This window comes from Phyllostomus hastatus, unplaced genomic scaffold, assembly GCF_019186645.2.
Source record: "Phyllostomus hastatus isolate PE091 unplaced genomic scaffold, TTU_PhHast_1.1 phas_contig_283, whole genome shotgun sequence".
Lineage (NCBI taxonomy): Eukaryota > Metazoa > Chordata > Mammalia > Chiroptera > Phyllostomidae > Phyllostomus > Phyllostomus hastatus.
Genome location: NW_025333833.1, coordinates 5832927 through 5846450, shown reverse-complemented (window position 1 = coordinate 5846450; position 13524 = coordinate 5832927). Strand labels below are relative to the sequence as shown.

Here is a 13524-nt window from a genome sequence, read left to right as displayed (position 1 = left end):
CACAGCTAACACTGTTCAATTTAACCGATAGATACCTCTTAACACATACAGCAGACGACCATCATGTTTTTAAAAGGACAAGTAAATTTTCATTAACCTCTATAAATAAGGAATTGTTTCAGGAAACACCAAATGAGCAGTCCTGATAGTACCTCATTAAAATTTTCCGTGATCTCAAAATCTCACCTTTAACCGACAGTTAATTTTAAAGTAATTTTTCCCATCATAAATTAAAAGTTAAATTTCACATGGAATTTTTCCTGTATCAACTAAGGCAGTCTTATTTTCTACTCAGGAAAGAAGGGGCAGGACATTCTACCACCCGCCACCCATAAATGCATTGTTTGGGAACCTCGTCCCAGACAAAACTGCTGCTGCACGAGGCACGTGGTCAGGGGTAGCTCCATCAGCTGGACGATCTTGTTGAGGTCACTTCCAAACCTCACCTCAGGTTTCTATTTGTGAAATGATAGTGCTTACTCACGGAAGCGTTTAGAATACATCTCATTCATGTCAAGGTCATTCCTCATGCTCAAAGCATGTTAAGCTTTCCCAAGTTTTAACTCACAGTGTTTTCTAACACCTTCTCACCCCCACACTGGACAGAGGGCAGGTGTTGGTGTCTGTTTTCCTCCGAATCATTCGAATACATCCCGAGTTAACATTCCAAAACTGGGGTGTCATGGTTAATCACACACAAGAACGCTACTTCAAATCTTCACCTTTTCTATAAAAAATGCTTATCTTTATGGCAAAAATAACTAAACACCCTAACGACTGCAAACTGGATTTCCCCCAAGTTCATAATGTGGTGAAAGCATTAAACAGAGGCACACACGCACACACACACCCCTTTATTTGTCCCCACGCTACCCCTGGATGCCCTGGACTTCAAAGTCTACCGAAAGCAACCAAGACACAGTCCTCTAATGAATCTTAATAGCCTGTTCAATCACAAATGTTAAGTTGCGTTTAGGAACAGAGAAAGCGGGGCTGCTACGTGGAGTTAATGATCAAAATACCAGAAGCCGTCACCAGAGCCAGTTAGGAACACCACTCTCCAAAAGTGAGCCTTCAAATTGCACGTCTCCACATACATTTCTAAAAAATATACCTAGAAATCCAGTAGAATTTTAAGATCTTGCACACATAAATAAGTTCTTTTTAAAAATGGCCATGGGGCAATGAAAGTAGGGAGATAAAATTAACCTTTGGGATGTCAAATTTTTCCTCAAAATCTATTTGAAGACAGCAGCAATTCAAATGTATATATATTTGTAATATTTAATTTCAATACAAATTACATTTTAAAATCTAACCTATGACAAGAAGAACATTTCACAAAAACCTAGATATACATTAGATAGTAGTTGTTTTCTTGCAAACAAGGAACTACACTATATTTTGTAATTGATAACTTCAAGCAATTCTGAAAACCTAATTTTGAATCAACTTTTCCTTGACAATTCCAAATATAATTTAACTTGTGAAAACTTTAAAACCAGGATTTTCAGGATGTTTTTATTGGCTTCTTCACAAATTATCTTTTAATCTTCTCTACATCTACCATTTATAATATCAATTTTACCAACTTAGCATTTTATTACAAAACTCCTGAAAACTAAATGAATACTGTGAAGAGGCTATCAGTATACAATGTGTGATCTAATAATACCTATTTCACACTTCAAACTCTGTCAGCAGCATGAGCGTTTAAAACTGCACTTCACACAGAGTACACCCACGGACGCCGGTTTGCGCCGGGCCTAATCCCGGACAACGGCACAGCCGGCTCTCGCTACAATCTGCACTGCATTCAAAGACACACTTCAAACTGTAAAGAACAGGTTATATAATTTCGTGCTTGATTTTTTTTGTAGGCCTCTTAACTAAAATAATGCCACAACTCTGAATTTACAAGGAATATTTGGACACTTTTAACTGACATCAACCTTATTTAGACTTACTTAACTAGGAAATATAAAATAAAATTGGAGTCAGATTTCTAAAATCAAAGATAAAAGTGATTTCTCTTGTATAAAGTAGCAGATGGGAAAGTTTTAGAATTTCAGCAAATATTTCCATTCAACAAATTCTAGCATCTTGCACGATGTTTCTTGATATTTATCATCTACAAATTTTAGAATCTCAAAAACTAATCTGGTCCCATTTACTGTGGTGAAGGTATTAGGCATGTCTTTCATGTCTAGTATCTCCCAGACACACCCCAATCCTGCTGAATTTGCTACTGTCAGTCTCCTCACCTTCATGGGGAATCGTATACAAAGGTAGAATAAAATGACCATCAAAAGTTATAGATACGATCTCCTGAGACGGAAGGCTGGAAACAGAATCTTGTCACAACCTATGCAATGCAGTTACCGCACCAGCCAGACCCCGGTGCCTCAGTACAGGGTCACTCTCCTGTTAAACGCGGACACAGGTGCTAGAAGGTGCCGCCAATGGTGCAGTAAAAACCCTCAGTGACTGAGACCCATTCCAGATGCAGCAAATAATACTTCACACCAATTGTGTTCAAGCAAAAAATAAGTCAAGAACATCTAATATCCTAAGTAGGTCATCAAATTTCTCTGCAAATTCACCTAAAATAACAAATACTATAAAAGTCAGAAAATAATATAAAGTATCTTCAAAGCAAAATAGTGTTAAGACAAAGTTGGATACATTATTTACAGAATCAACAGATACTGTTTTGTGAAATGTCAAAATATTTTAAAAATAGCATCCTTTTTAACAAAACAATTTTCTCTTGCTAATTATAAAAAAATAAGAGTTCTGATGTCCAGGTAGCTCAGTTGATTAGAGCATCATCCTCATACACCAATGTTGAGGGTTCAATTCCTGGTCAGGGCACATACAGGAATAAGTCAATGAATGCATAAATAAGAGGAACAACAAAAAAATCGATCTTTCTCTCTCCCTCTCTCTCTCTCTCTCTCTCAAATCAATTAAAAAAAATAACACACTGTAGTTTTCCATATCATAAAACTACCCCAATGTCTACAGAAATGGATTTAAAAATAATAAAATAAATAAATTTTAAAACAGAATATTAATAAATACCTAATTGCATCACTTCTAAAAGACAATCACTTTTTCCTATTTAAAAAAGGTATGACTATTTTAAACTATAGAGCAAAACAATCACTGGGTAAAGCTTTCTTTCCAAAGAACACTGAAAAGGAAAATATTTTTTCTTTCCTGGTCATTTTGTTTTCCCCGATGTCTAGGCACTAGGCTGTAGGGTATGCCACTTCCTGCTCATTACCTTCTTCATCTGAAAGAGTTCTGCCCAGAGAAAAGGGCCGCTGTTGGCACCTACGCGTCCGAATGGAGCATCCACAGTAACATAAGCCCCTGTGCCCTGCACAGCTCCAGCCTGAACACCAGGGGCGCTCCGCTCAGCGTGTTACACTAGCAACTTCTCCACATCTTGCTCTCCTTCACCCGTTTATCACATCCTGGTACCTTCTCCACATCTAATGGTTAGTCCTCAGGGTGGGGAGAGACAGAGGCAGGTCCTTTAACGCAACAACTTCATTTATGTCTACATTCACATAATAAATGATATATGTGGCATGAATCGGCTTATTCAACCTTATTTCTTCTGGGTAACTTGTACTTATAAAACACCTTAAATGCCATTCTAGGAAGCGAGGAAAACTAAAATGCGAAGATAAACGGCAAAGCGTTCCTGAACAATCCTTTCCTACTATCATCAACCTGACAAAAGACAAACGTTTAATTTAAGCACATTTAATACAAAAAAAAGGTAAGAAAGTAGGTTAATTTCAGAATCATGCCTCTTTCATCCCAACATCCACTTGCTGGATATCTTTAAGGTTAAATGAAGTCTTTCTGAATAATTATTCCTGGGAAATGAGTTTTCAGAAATCGTGGAAGTTTTCTGTAGTTAAAACATCTGAGTTTAAGCCAAAAATCTGAGTTTAAACAGATTTGGGGGAAAATGCTATTTTAGAAAACTCTAATACTCAGTGGATTAACTTTGTTATAACACACTCCACTTCCCTTACACTAGCATTAGCGATATTCCAGTTGCGATGGCCGTAAACACGGAAGCCAGGGAGAAGCTACAACAGCAGCTACCGCACTCGGAACCCTCCCTGTGCCGCCGCGGGGCTGAGCACACAGACGCCAGCGTCGCGTTCAGTCCTCTGGCCCGGCCCGGCGGGAGGGCGCGAGCCGCGGGGCTCCACTCCTGAGAAGACTGGGGACCCGGAACGTTCGGTGTTTCACCGGAAGCCAACGGCTCAGGGGGGCTGCGGTTTCCACCCAGGGCTCCCGCGCCGGCAGGCTACGAAGCCTTGCAACCTTGTGTAACTTCGGGAACGGCTCCACAGATGAAGGAGCCGTGGTGACAGCCTGGAGCACTGCTGTTGGGCCGCCACTTGTAACCAAACTGGGTGATTACCACCAAACACAATGTGATGATGAGAACACTGGCTATGCTTTCTTGAAACGCGTTCATCTAAAAACAGACAGAGTCGTTTCAGAGCAAGCATTACCTTACTACAGAAACGCGTACTAAAGTTTGTCCAAAGGCAGTGGGATGGTCCACACTGGAGCCGCACAGGAAACTCTGCAGGGAACGGGGACCTCACCCCGGGGCCTGCGTGCAGAGGCTCCCCTCTCGGTCCACAATCAAGCCTGCCTTCTCCACTCTCCTTCAAAAACCCTTCCTTCGGTGAAAAACCTACAGAGATTTTAAAGAGCTATTCAAGGAAAACAACAAAAACGAACAAAGGTCATGCCAAGGGAACGCCGTGCCCCAGGTTTCGGTCTGATTACACACTGACTGGGCACATTTGCACTTACGAAGGTTGCTGTTTTCATGAAAGAGCTTCGGGAGATCGAGGGGAAAGATTTCACCAGGAAAAAAAAAAGAAGTGAAGCAAAAGATTTAGGTGAGAAAAAGGAAATCAAAGAGAAATTCTGTAGGGAGAAGGTAGACAAAGGGACAAAGGTTGGAAGGCTTTGGGGAGAAAAGCAGCAGGAGGACACGGGCTCAGGGCGACTGAAACTTTGCCACTGACCTCACTGAGTGACCCTGGGTAAGTCACTTTTCTTTAGTTTCCTCATCTCTGCAGTGGGAATAACAGTAGCTATCTCAAAGTGTCATAGCACTAAATGTTACATGTAGAACTTAATTGTTATTGATTATTATGAGGAAAAGCCAGAAGCGGAAAATACAATAAATGTGGCCTCAGGCTTCCTGTTCAGGGATCTACTGAGTCCTTTCTAACTGCACGTGCACACTCCAGAGTAATGGATTCAAAAATCTGACTCTCACATGATACACGCTGAAGGTCCTATTTATGACGACTGAAAAGTTATACTGTTATGTTTCCTTAAACTTTGTTTTCCTTGAACTGGTCTAAACTGAAAAGGCACATTTCAACTTTCCCAAGATGCCACGGGCAAACAGAGGACAAGAACTAATGTAACCAACCCAAACCACAGAAATGTGAAACAGTTTAATTTCGATCCCAAGCAAGCAAACTCTTGTTGCCAGTTAAGTATTTTATTAAACTGAAGCAAAGTCTGGTTTTGATATGTAGAATACTATTTTATTTATTTTAAACCTTTCTTACATGTTTAAAAATATACAGGGGTTCAGAACAACCTTAACAAAATGACGACGTCTCCACTAACGGACCCCTGAAGTCACGCTGCCGTGTGCAGCGCGGCCGGCTTCCGTAGGCACAGTTCACCAGTGCATCTCATAAAACAAACAAACCAAAAACGCTGAGAAGAAAAATACTCAGTAGTCTGATATAAATTTTAAAATCTCTGTCAGGCAGGAAAATTATGGTAAAAAAGTAAGATTTAGATGTTTAACCACTCACACCTGCTTCAGTACTAATTCCCAAATGCCTTTTGCTACATCTAAACCCCTGACGATTATGAGACAATTCTATGTAGCACACTAAAAAATAAGCTAATTTAACCTCTGAATATGAAAACAGGTCATTACAAAAGAAAATACTGAAAGCTCTTACCTGTATTTCATAATTAAGTATATTATATTCTCAGCAGCCCTAAGAATGCAGCTTGGCTAATATAAATAAATAACAGCTACACAAAAGTATTTTTCTCTTAAAAGAAGTTTTTGTATATTTTTTCCAATGTTGGTGACTTAAGCAACATTGATCTATATATTGTGCTAAGAAAACTTTAGGCACAGATTACATAATATAATTTACATTATCTTTGTTGTAAAAAATATAGTGTGTAGAAACATATATCACACAAATGATTAGTGGACAGAACAGTTAGTTTTGTAGACATAACACAAAAAGGTCAATAGTTTACTCTTTAAAAAAAAAGACACACCAAATAGCTTTGAGACAGACGCCTCACTTCTGGGTGAGTGCCCTGCATCTGCATCAGAATTATCTGTGGATCGTCTTAGAGGAAAACAAAGCTTTACTATAGCAAAAAGGATACCACTTTGGGTACATGAAATAACTTAAAATGAACCAGAAAAAAATTATTACAAAAGCCATTAAAAATACTCAACACAGTACTGCAAACAGGCTACTGATTGCTTTGTTAAAAGGAATAAATTATTTGACATTATGATTGCTTTATACAGTAGATTCTTTCATTATCTAAGACACTTCTGGATTAAGGTACCAAAAGATGCAGATGAAGAAAAATACAGCAGGCTGTCAGGAAGGCGGGGTGGGGGACATAATTCTACCCTGGTGAAATAAAAACACTGTTTCTTTTTGCTCGGGGCTGAAATTTTGTGCTGCAGAGATTATAAAAACACCAGCAAAGGGGCTGTGTGGCAGGTACTAACATACGACGCTTACTGTGCATCCTCCGTGAGAGACCACTTAGGAATTTCAGATCAGTGTGTTAAAGCACACTTTGATGCCAAAGATTATACTTTGCCACATATATAATATGTAGCATTTTTCTCTCGAGAGCAAATGCTGTGATTTCCACGAACACAGTGGGAGCGAGAGAGACAGAGACAGAACGAGAGACAAAGACGGAGGCGAGAGCTCGGTCAGACAGAGACACCAGGGGCTGCGGCGCGTCCTGTGGAAGATCTGAGACACTCTGGCCGTCCCCAGCGCTTCCCTTCTCCTGTTACTGCACGTTCATACTCACATGCTGTAACTGTCTCATGAGATTACTCCCTATACATCCTTTTCTGTAGTTTTTTCCTCCATAAAAAAAAGAGGAAAAAAGAAACCCTCGGTCCCTTTATCTCTCAGTCAACTATTCAAGTAAATATTGCTCTTCTCCCGTGGCAAGTTTCCAGGTGAATCAAGACTGCGATCCAAAACCACTGTCAGGTTACACTTGATTTACTGTGCAGTTCTCTTCAAATGGAGCAGGAATTAGCCCGTTTCCTGGGCTTGGGGTCCCGTGTGTCCTGCTCCTTCAGACACATGCAGGACGTGCACATCGTCTCGGACAGCCTCCGGAGGCCTAGCCGGAAAACACTGTTGGAAAGGCTGTAGATGACACAGTTGCAAAAACTATTACTTATAGCCAGCCAGGTTGTCAGGAAGGACAGTGTCGGGTTGTCCAAGACCCGGGAGCTTTCCAGCAGGAAGTAAATGATATAGGGGAGCCACAGCACATAAAATACGCTGGTTATCCGAAACAGGACCATGGCGTAGCGACGGTCGGGGCTGTGTCCAGTCTCGCCAGAGGCATCCACCTCGTGGCTAGGGAACCGGGCCCTCCGGTCATGTATCTCTTTGGTGTGCTGCCGGCAAATTTTGAAAATGTGGAAGTAAGTGAAGCAGACAACAAAGGCAGCAGGCGCGTAAAGTAAACAAACAATAAAGCCAGTGAAATAGGCACTGGTGAGCCAAGAGGTGGCACACCATTCGAAAATGTCCCCGTGGTAACCAGGTTTCCCCCAGCCAAAAAAAGAAGGCAAGAAAATTAGGCAGGAGTAGATCCAGATTAAAATAATGCAAATTCTGAGTCGACAAGGGGTGACCAACTGATTGTAGGAAAGAGGCTTGGTGATGGCAAGATAGCGGTCCACGCTTATGCAGGCGAGACACGCCATAGAAACACTTTTCAGGACCGAGATGATATATCCGAAAACCTGGCAGGTCAGGGACTCGTGGATGCCTGTGGAGTAGTGGAGAAGTGAGAGAGTGGGAACCAAGCAGCTAACTCCAACGAAAAGGTCAGCATATGCCATCGTCTGGATGAAGTAGCTGGTGGTGTAATGGTGTAGGAGTGGAGCACAGTGAAAGACAAAGATGACCGTTAAATTCCCGGCAATGATCAGAAACGTCAGCAAGACAATGACCACCGTCTCCAAGATGCAGACGTCCACGGCACTGTAGTGGCCAAATCCAAGTGGGCAGGAGTGATGCTCGGACACATTCACAAGGCCACTGCTCAGGTTCAGGATCCTCCATTCAGGCCACTTGGACTCATTCATGGCTTGGAATCAGGGGGACTTGCAGCTTCGGCTACAGCAAGGCAGTGCCCTGTCCAGCATCTGTTAAACTCTGCACCTGAGTGTCTCAGATCGGCTTCGGGAGACGGCAGCAGCGCTTCCGTCACAGCTGAGCACCCCAGCCAGGACTCAGGTCTCTTCATCAGCCTCTGTGCAGCAGTGACACGCCTCAGCTCTGAGGGGGGAGAGGAGGGGGAAAAGCTACAAAGGAGGTGGAAAAAGGTCACTCATTAGCTTCCTCTGGTGGTCTCAAAGAACTTTTTGCAGACACAAGGCACTTCTAGAGAAAATGGATTTATTACCTTGCACTATGAAAAATTAAATCTGCAAAAAGAAAAAAATCAATTGCCAAAGAAAGAAAAGCATCTGTGGGCTGTTCGTCCTCCTCAGAAAGGCTGTTTCTTAGGGACCAACTAGAAAGAATGAGAAAAGAGAAAGTCTGAAATTGTCTCAGGCTTCCTGTTTCAACTAACATATGAAGTGGATTCACATTTCAGAATGTAAATAGTTAAGATCTCAGATTTGGTCGGAAAGCTAACAAAAAGTTCATTGTGGCAGAATGTCTTTGGGCTCAGTTGAGGCTTGGATGCTGGTGGGTCAACTTTATGATCCACTTCTCTCTCATTTCTTTAAAAAGCTAAGAACCACCATCGTCATCCCTTTCCCCCAAGAGGTTAATTCCAAAAGGCTCATCTGTATTCGGGCACAGAGGAGCTGAACAAAGGTAACAGACTCCAGGCTGCCGTACAGCTTTCGTGAGACAATAAAGTATTTCCAGTACGGAAGGTAACAGGAAATGGGCTAGCACCTGACAAGGTATGACAAACTTGTGAACTTTTCATTCTGTGTGCATTGCTGAAAGCATTCAGAAGGAAACAGTTTTAGTCTATTACAGTTACTGATGCTACCACCAACAATGTAATTTATACTCCTTCCTTTTCAAAAAAATCACTTTTGCTATTAATTTCAGCATCATTAACTTTCATTATCTGATATGCCACCTTCCTTACAGTGAGGCATGATCATAACATACGTAGCTCAGAGCTATTATTTACCTTGTAACCACACCTATATCTCACATATTTTTTGTGGATTTAGAGAACATTTAGACAATAATAGAAACTCTCCTATCTTCTCTGGGCTTATTTGGCTGGAAATGCTGCCGTTACGTATTCCTTGAGTATTTCTAGTAGGCATCATAACCTATGCTACTCTACCTTTTCTATTCTCATTAGACGATTGACACATTAAATCATTACTTCAACTAAATCTTCTGAAAGTGGAAAATTACCTTGTTTGCTATTTTTGCAGTTATGTAGCAGCCATATGTTTAAAAAAATGTCTCTTCTATTTCTGCGTTCTATTTTGAGCAAGTGCTCAATTAACACAGGGGCCATTAGGTGGGTTGTAAAATGGTCTTCTTTTAAAATACCTCTAATGCATCAAGATGAGTTTAAATCCTAGAGTCCGAAATACTGAAAGGCTGGCAGGATAGAATCCACCCAGAAGGCTTCCAAGGTCGTTCTGGTATAAGGTTAACATTGTCAAAAGTCTCTTTTAAAGTGCAGGCATTTTGGAGAGTTGCTTGTCAGCCTTTGTTGTCGTAGCTTCTGAAGAAAGACCATGCATTAAAAACACAGACATTTCCTCAGGAACAACGCAGCGGCACTCTTCCGAAAGTTATTTTCTTGTGCATCACCAAGTCATTCAGGGAAGTCCGTCTTCTTTTCAGACAGCCACAAGATATTCCTCCTTGCACATTCCCAGTTTCACTTGCAAAAAACAGTTCTCCTGTTACAGGAATAAGGCAATGCTTCTCACCTACATTCACTCTTATCAGTTGCTAGGCTGGGCTGCTTGATTCAGAAGTCCGACTCACTGTGATGCAGTTCCCAGGATGCTGTCGGATATTCTTCACAATCTCTCAGCATCACTGCCTCCACCTGAGCCAGAGCCCGGCTCCTCCTCCTTGTCCTGAGCTGATGCAGAAGAACTCACCATCAGAAAGGTGACTCGGTCCTCCTGCCCCAATCAACAGCACAGCCAATGGCTACTGCAGCTCAACTGTCACTAGGTAACAGTTGCCAGGCACATGCAGGCTTACAGACTTCCTCGGCAAGCTCCGATTAAGATTGACAAAAGAAGACAATGGGACTGACCTATCCTTATAACATATTAATGGCATGTATGGACCTCTAGATGTATTCTCCCTACAGCCTTATAAGATAATTTCCTATGGACAGAACAGTGAAAAAAAAACCCAAACTGGGATACACCTTTAAAGCCTGCAGAGAAACTACTACAAGGTACTATGACACTAACAAGTCAGCAGTAATCTAATGCTCATTGGCAGAAAAAACTTATTAATTATTAAAAATCAGCTAAGTCTTCATGAACTCGAGCAATATACCTACTATTTTATTTTATAAAAGTTAAATTTTGATTAATACAAGTTAAAAATCACTTAACAATCCCTCCAATCCCTGCCACACCCACACTGAACTGCAGGATTTCGTGCATTTAACTGCACAAACAGAACCCTGGGGCTGACGTGTGCACACTAAAGCCCACCTGGGGAAATATCCGAGGTCAAACATGGCCTCAGAAGAGCAGGCGTCAGGAACGAGCAGGACGCTCGTTCAGTGCACTGTCTATTCAAACATGGAAGGGACTCCAAGGCTTAAAGAACTGTCATGCCGCACCTGAGGTGCCCATCCCCAGTTCAAAGAAAATAAATTAGGTTCATTTATTTGATAGAGGTTAAAAACATTTCCATTTATTTTGACTTATATCAATAAACATTCACTATTTTAAGCATAATTCTTATAGTGTCAGCACTTTCCTTAAAAGTGACTTAGAACTAACTTACCAATTATTTCAGAATTTGACAAATTATGATAAAAAAGGAGTATCAACATTTGCTGAGCACGTTGCACGTGCCGACCATTATGCTACGTGCTTACACGTATCCTTCCTCTATAAAAACCCAGCTCTCTGTGAAGGACGTACCGTCGTTACCACTCTCCAAGGGAAGACAGTGGGGACTGGAGAAGGTAAGGATAGCTTGCCTGCTATTACAGAGTCATGAGTCTAGGGCTGAAACGGGTCGCAAGTGTCATTCTGAACACCCTACTGATGAAGCTCATCCTTCTCCCCTTTCCCTGCCACCAATGGCTGCAGGTCAGGAAATGTCTAAGGAGAATTCTTTTGGATGTCAAACAACAACTTGTAAAAATGGAAAGCCCTATGCTTTCTTTCACATTGAATTGAGTTTCAGGAAGCACACATCATTGCTAAAATCTTCAGGGATTTAGGTGAAAGAGAATGGAACTGCATTTCTCATTACCGGAAAAATTTATAAAACAAGTTAGAGTAACAATCTTAGAATGACAATCATGTTGAGGCCCAAAATATTTCAATTTAGTACAAAAATGCTAATGTAAATAAAGCTGCATCGAATATTGGAATGGCATTCAAAGAAAATGAAAACACTAGTTGAAAGAGATATATGCACCCTTATGTTCAATGCAGCATTATTTACAATAGCAAAGATATGGAAGCAAGCCAAGTGTCCATTGTTAGATGAATGAATAAATAATACGTGGTATATATATACAATGGAAGGTTACTCAGTCATAAAAAATGAAATCCTGCCATTTGTATAACATAGATAGATTTAGAGGGTATTATGCTAAATTAAATAAGTCAGACAGAAAAAGGCAAATATCATATGATTTCAATTACATGTGAAATCTAAAAAACAAAACAAATGAAACAGAAACAGACTTACAGGTACAGGAAACAAACTGCTGGTTACCAGGAGGGAGGGGCTGAGGGGCCAGAGAAACTGGTAGCAGGGACTACGAGGTATAAACTTCCAGTTACAAAGTCAGTAAGTCATGAGGACGTTAACGGATGACACAGGAAATAGAGTCGATAATATTGTCGTAACTTTGTATAATGACAGATGGTAAACAGACTCACCATGGGGATCATTTCTGATGCATATATATTAATACCATGTCACTATGGTGTTTACCTGAAACTAATCGGATACTGTATGTCAACTGCATGTCAACTTTTTTTAAAGTCTACAAGATCCTATTTTATAGAAAAGCATTTTGAATTTTAGAGATAATTCAAAGTATTAAAATCATACAAGATTAGGTTTAACATTCTTTTTTATAATAGTAATAAATATTCAAAATTAAAATTACCTTAGATGGGAGTAAAAGGCAGAAAACTGTACTTGAACAATTGAAATAACAAATAATAAAAATAATAAAAATAAAATTACCTTAGATAAATATTCATAAATATAAACAGATCCCACATTCCATACAAAGAGTTACTATATTTTGCTGTGCATAATGCACACTTTTTTGCCCAAATTTTCGAGGGATAAATAAGGGTGTGCATTATATACATGAGTATAAAGATTACACACAATGGATATAATAAACACATGTATAATGCTCACAAAAACATCAGTGTGCATTATACACGAAGAAATACGGTACTAAGATTTACTACAAAGCCACTGAAAAATAAAACACCATCAATCATTAAAGCTACCTCAAACACCCAAATCTAAACAAATCATTTTTAAAGTATAAACTTTACACATTTTTAAAAGTTTTGAATTACAATTTTTCTAAAATCGGGGAAATGGCAAAAAAATATCTCATTAGGGAAATGCAAATAGTAGACCACTTTTTTTTACATTTACTTCCCAACAATCACTGGCAAGGACTGGAATCTAAGATTACTATAAATAACCCGTAACTGTACAAGCTTTCGAAGACAGACGAGTATGATAATGTGAGAAGGAAAGTCCAAGAAGCAGTGCATTTGACCCACTAAGCTTCTTTCCTTCCACCAACTTCTACCAAAGAGTTTGGTAGTTCTAACAAGATAATTTTCTTCTTTTTAGAGACTGACCCTCTTTACTAGCCCCTCACTTTTCTTCGTTCCCACCCTTTTCACTGATCTGATTATAATAGGAACTAATTTATAATGTGAAGCTCTAATAACAAGAG

General features: G+C 40.2%; 2 protein-coding genes across 6 annotated transcripts in view; both read right to left on the bottom strand.

Annotated features, from left to right (window-relative positions):
* RABGAP1L (RAB GTPase activating protein 1 like) overlaps positions 1-13524 on the bottom strand; it is a 453918-nt gene that overhangs the window by 280829 nt on the left and 159565 nt on the right. The gene's annotated exons all lie outside the window — the stretch shown is intronic.
* On the bottom strand, positions 5548-10440 carry GPR52 (G protein-coupled receptor 52). The gene is made up of 2 exons (XM_045838849.1): positions 9777-10440; positions 5548-8686 (listed from the first exon to the last, which is right to left on the bottom strand). Exon 2 carries the CDS (start codon positions 8465-8467, stop codon positions 7382-7384), a length of 1086 nt encoding a protein of 361 aa, XP_045694805.1. The 5' UTR covers positions 8468-8686; positions 9777-10440; the 3' UTR covers positions 5548-7381.

Bases quoted from the DNA above. Each gene is read 5' to 3' on its own strand.
- GPR52 (XM_045838849.1), bottom strand. From the start codon at position 8,467: ATGAATGAGTCCAAGTGGCCTGAATGGAGGATCCTGAACCTGAGCAGT.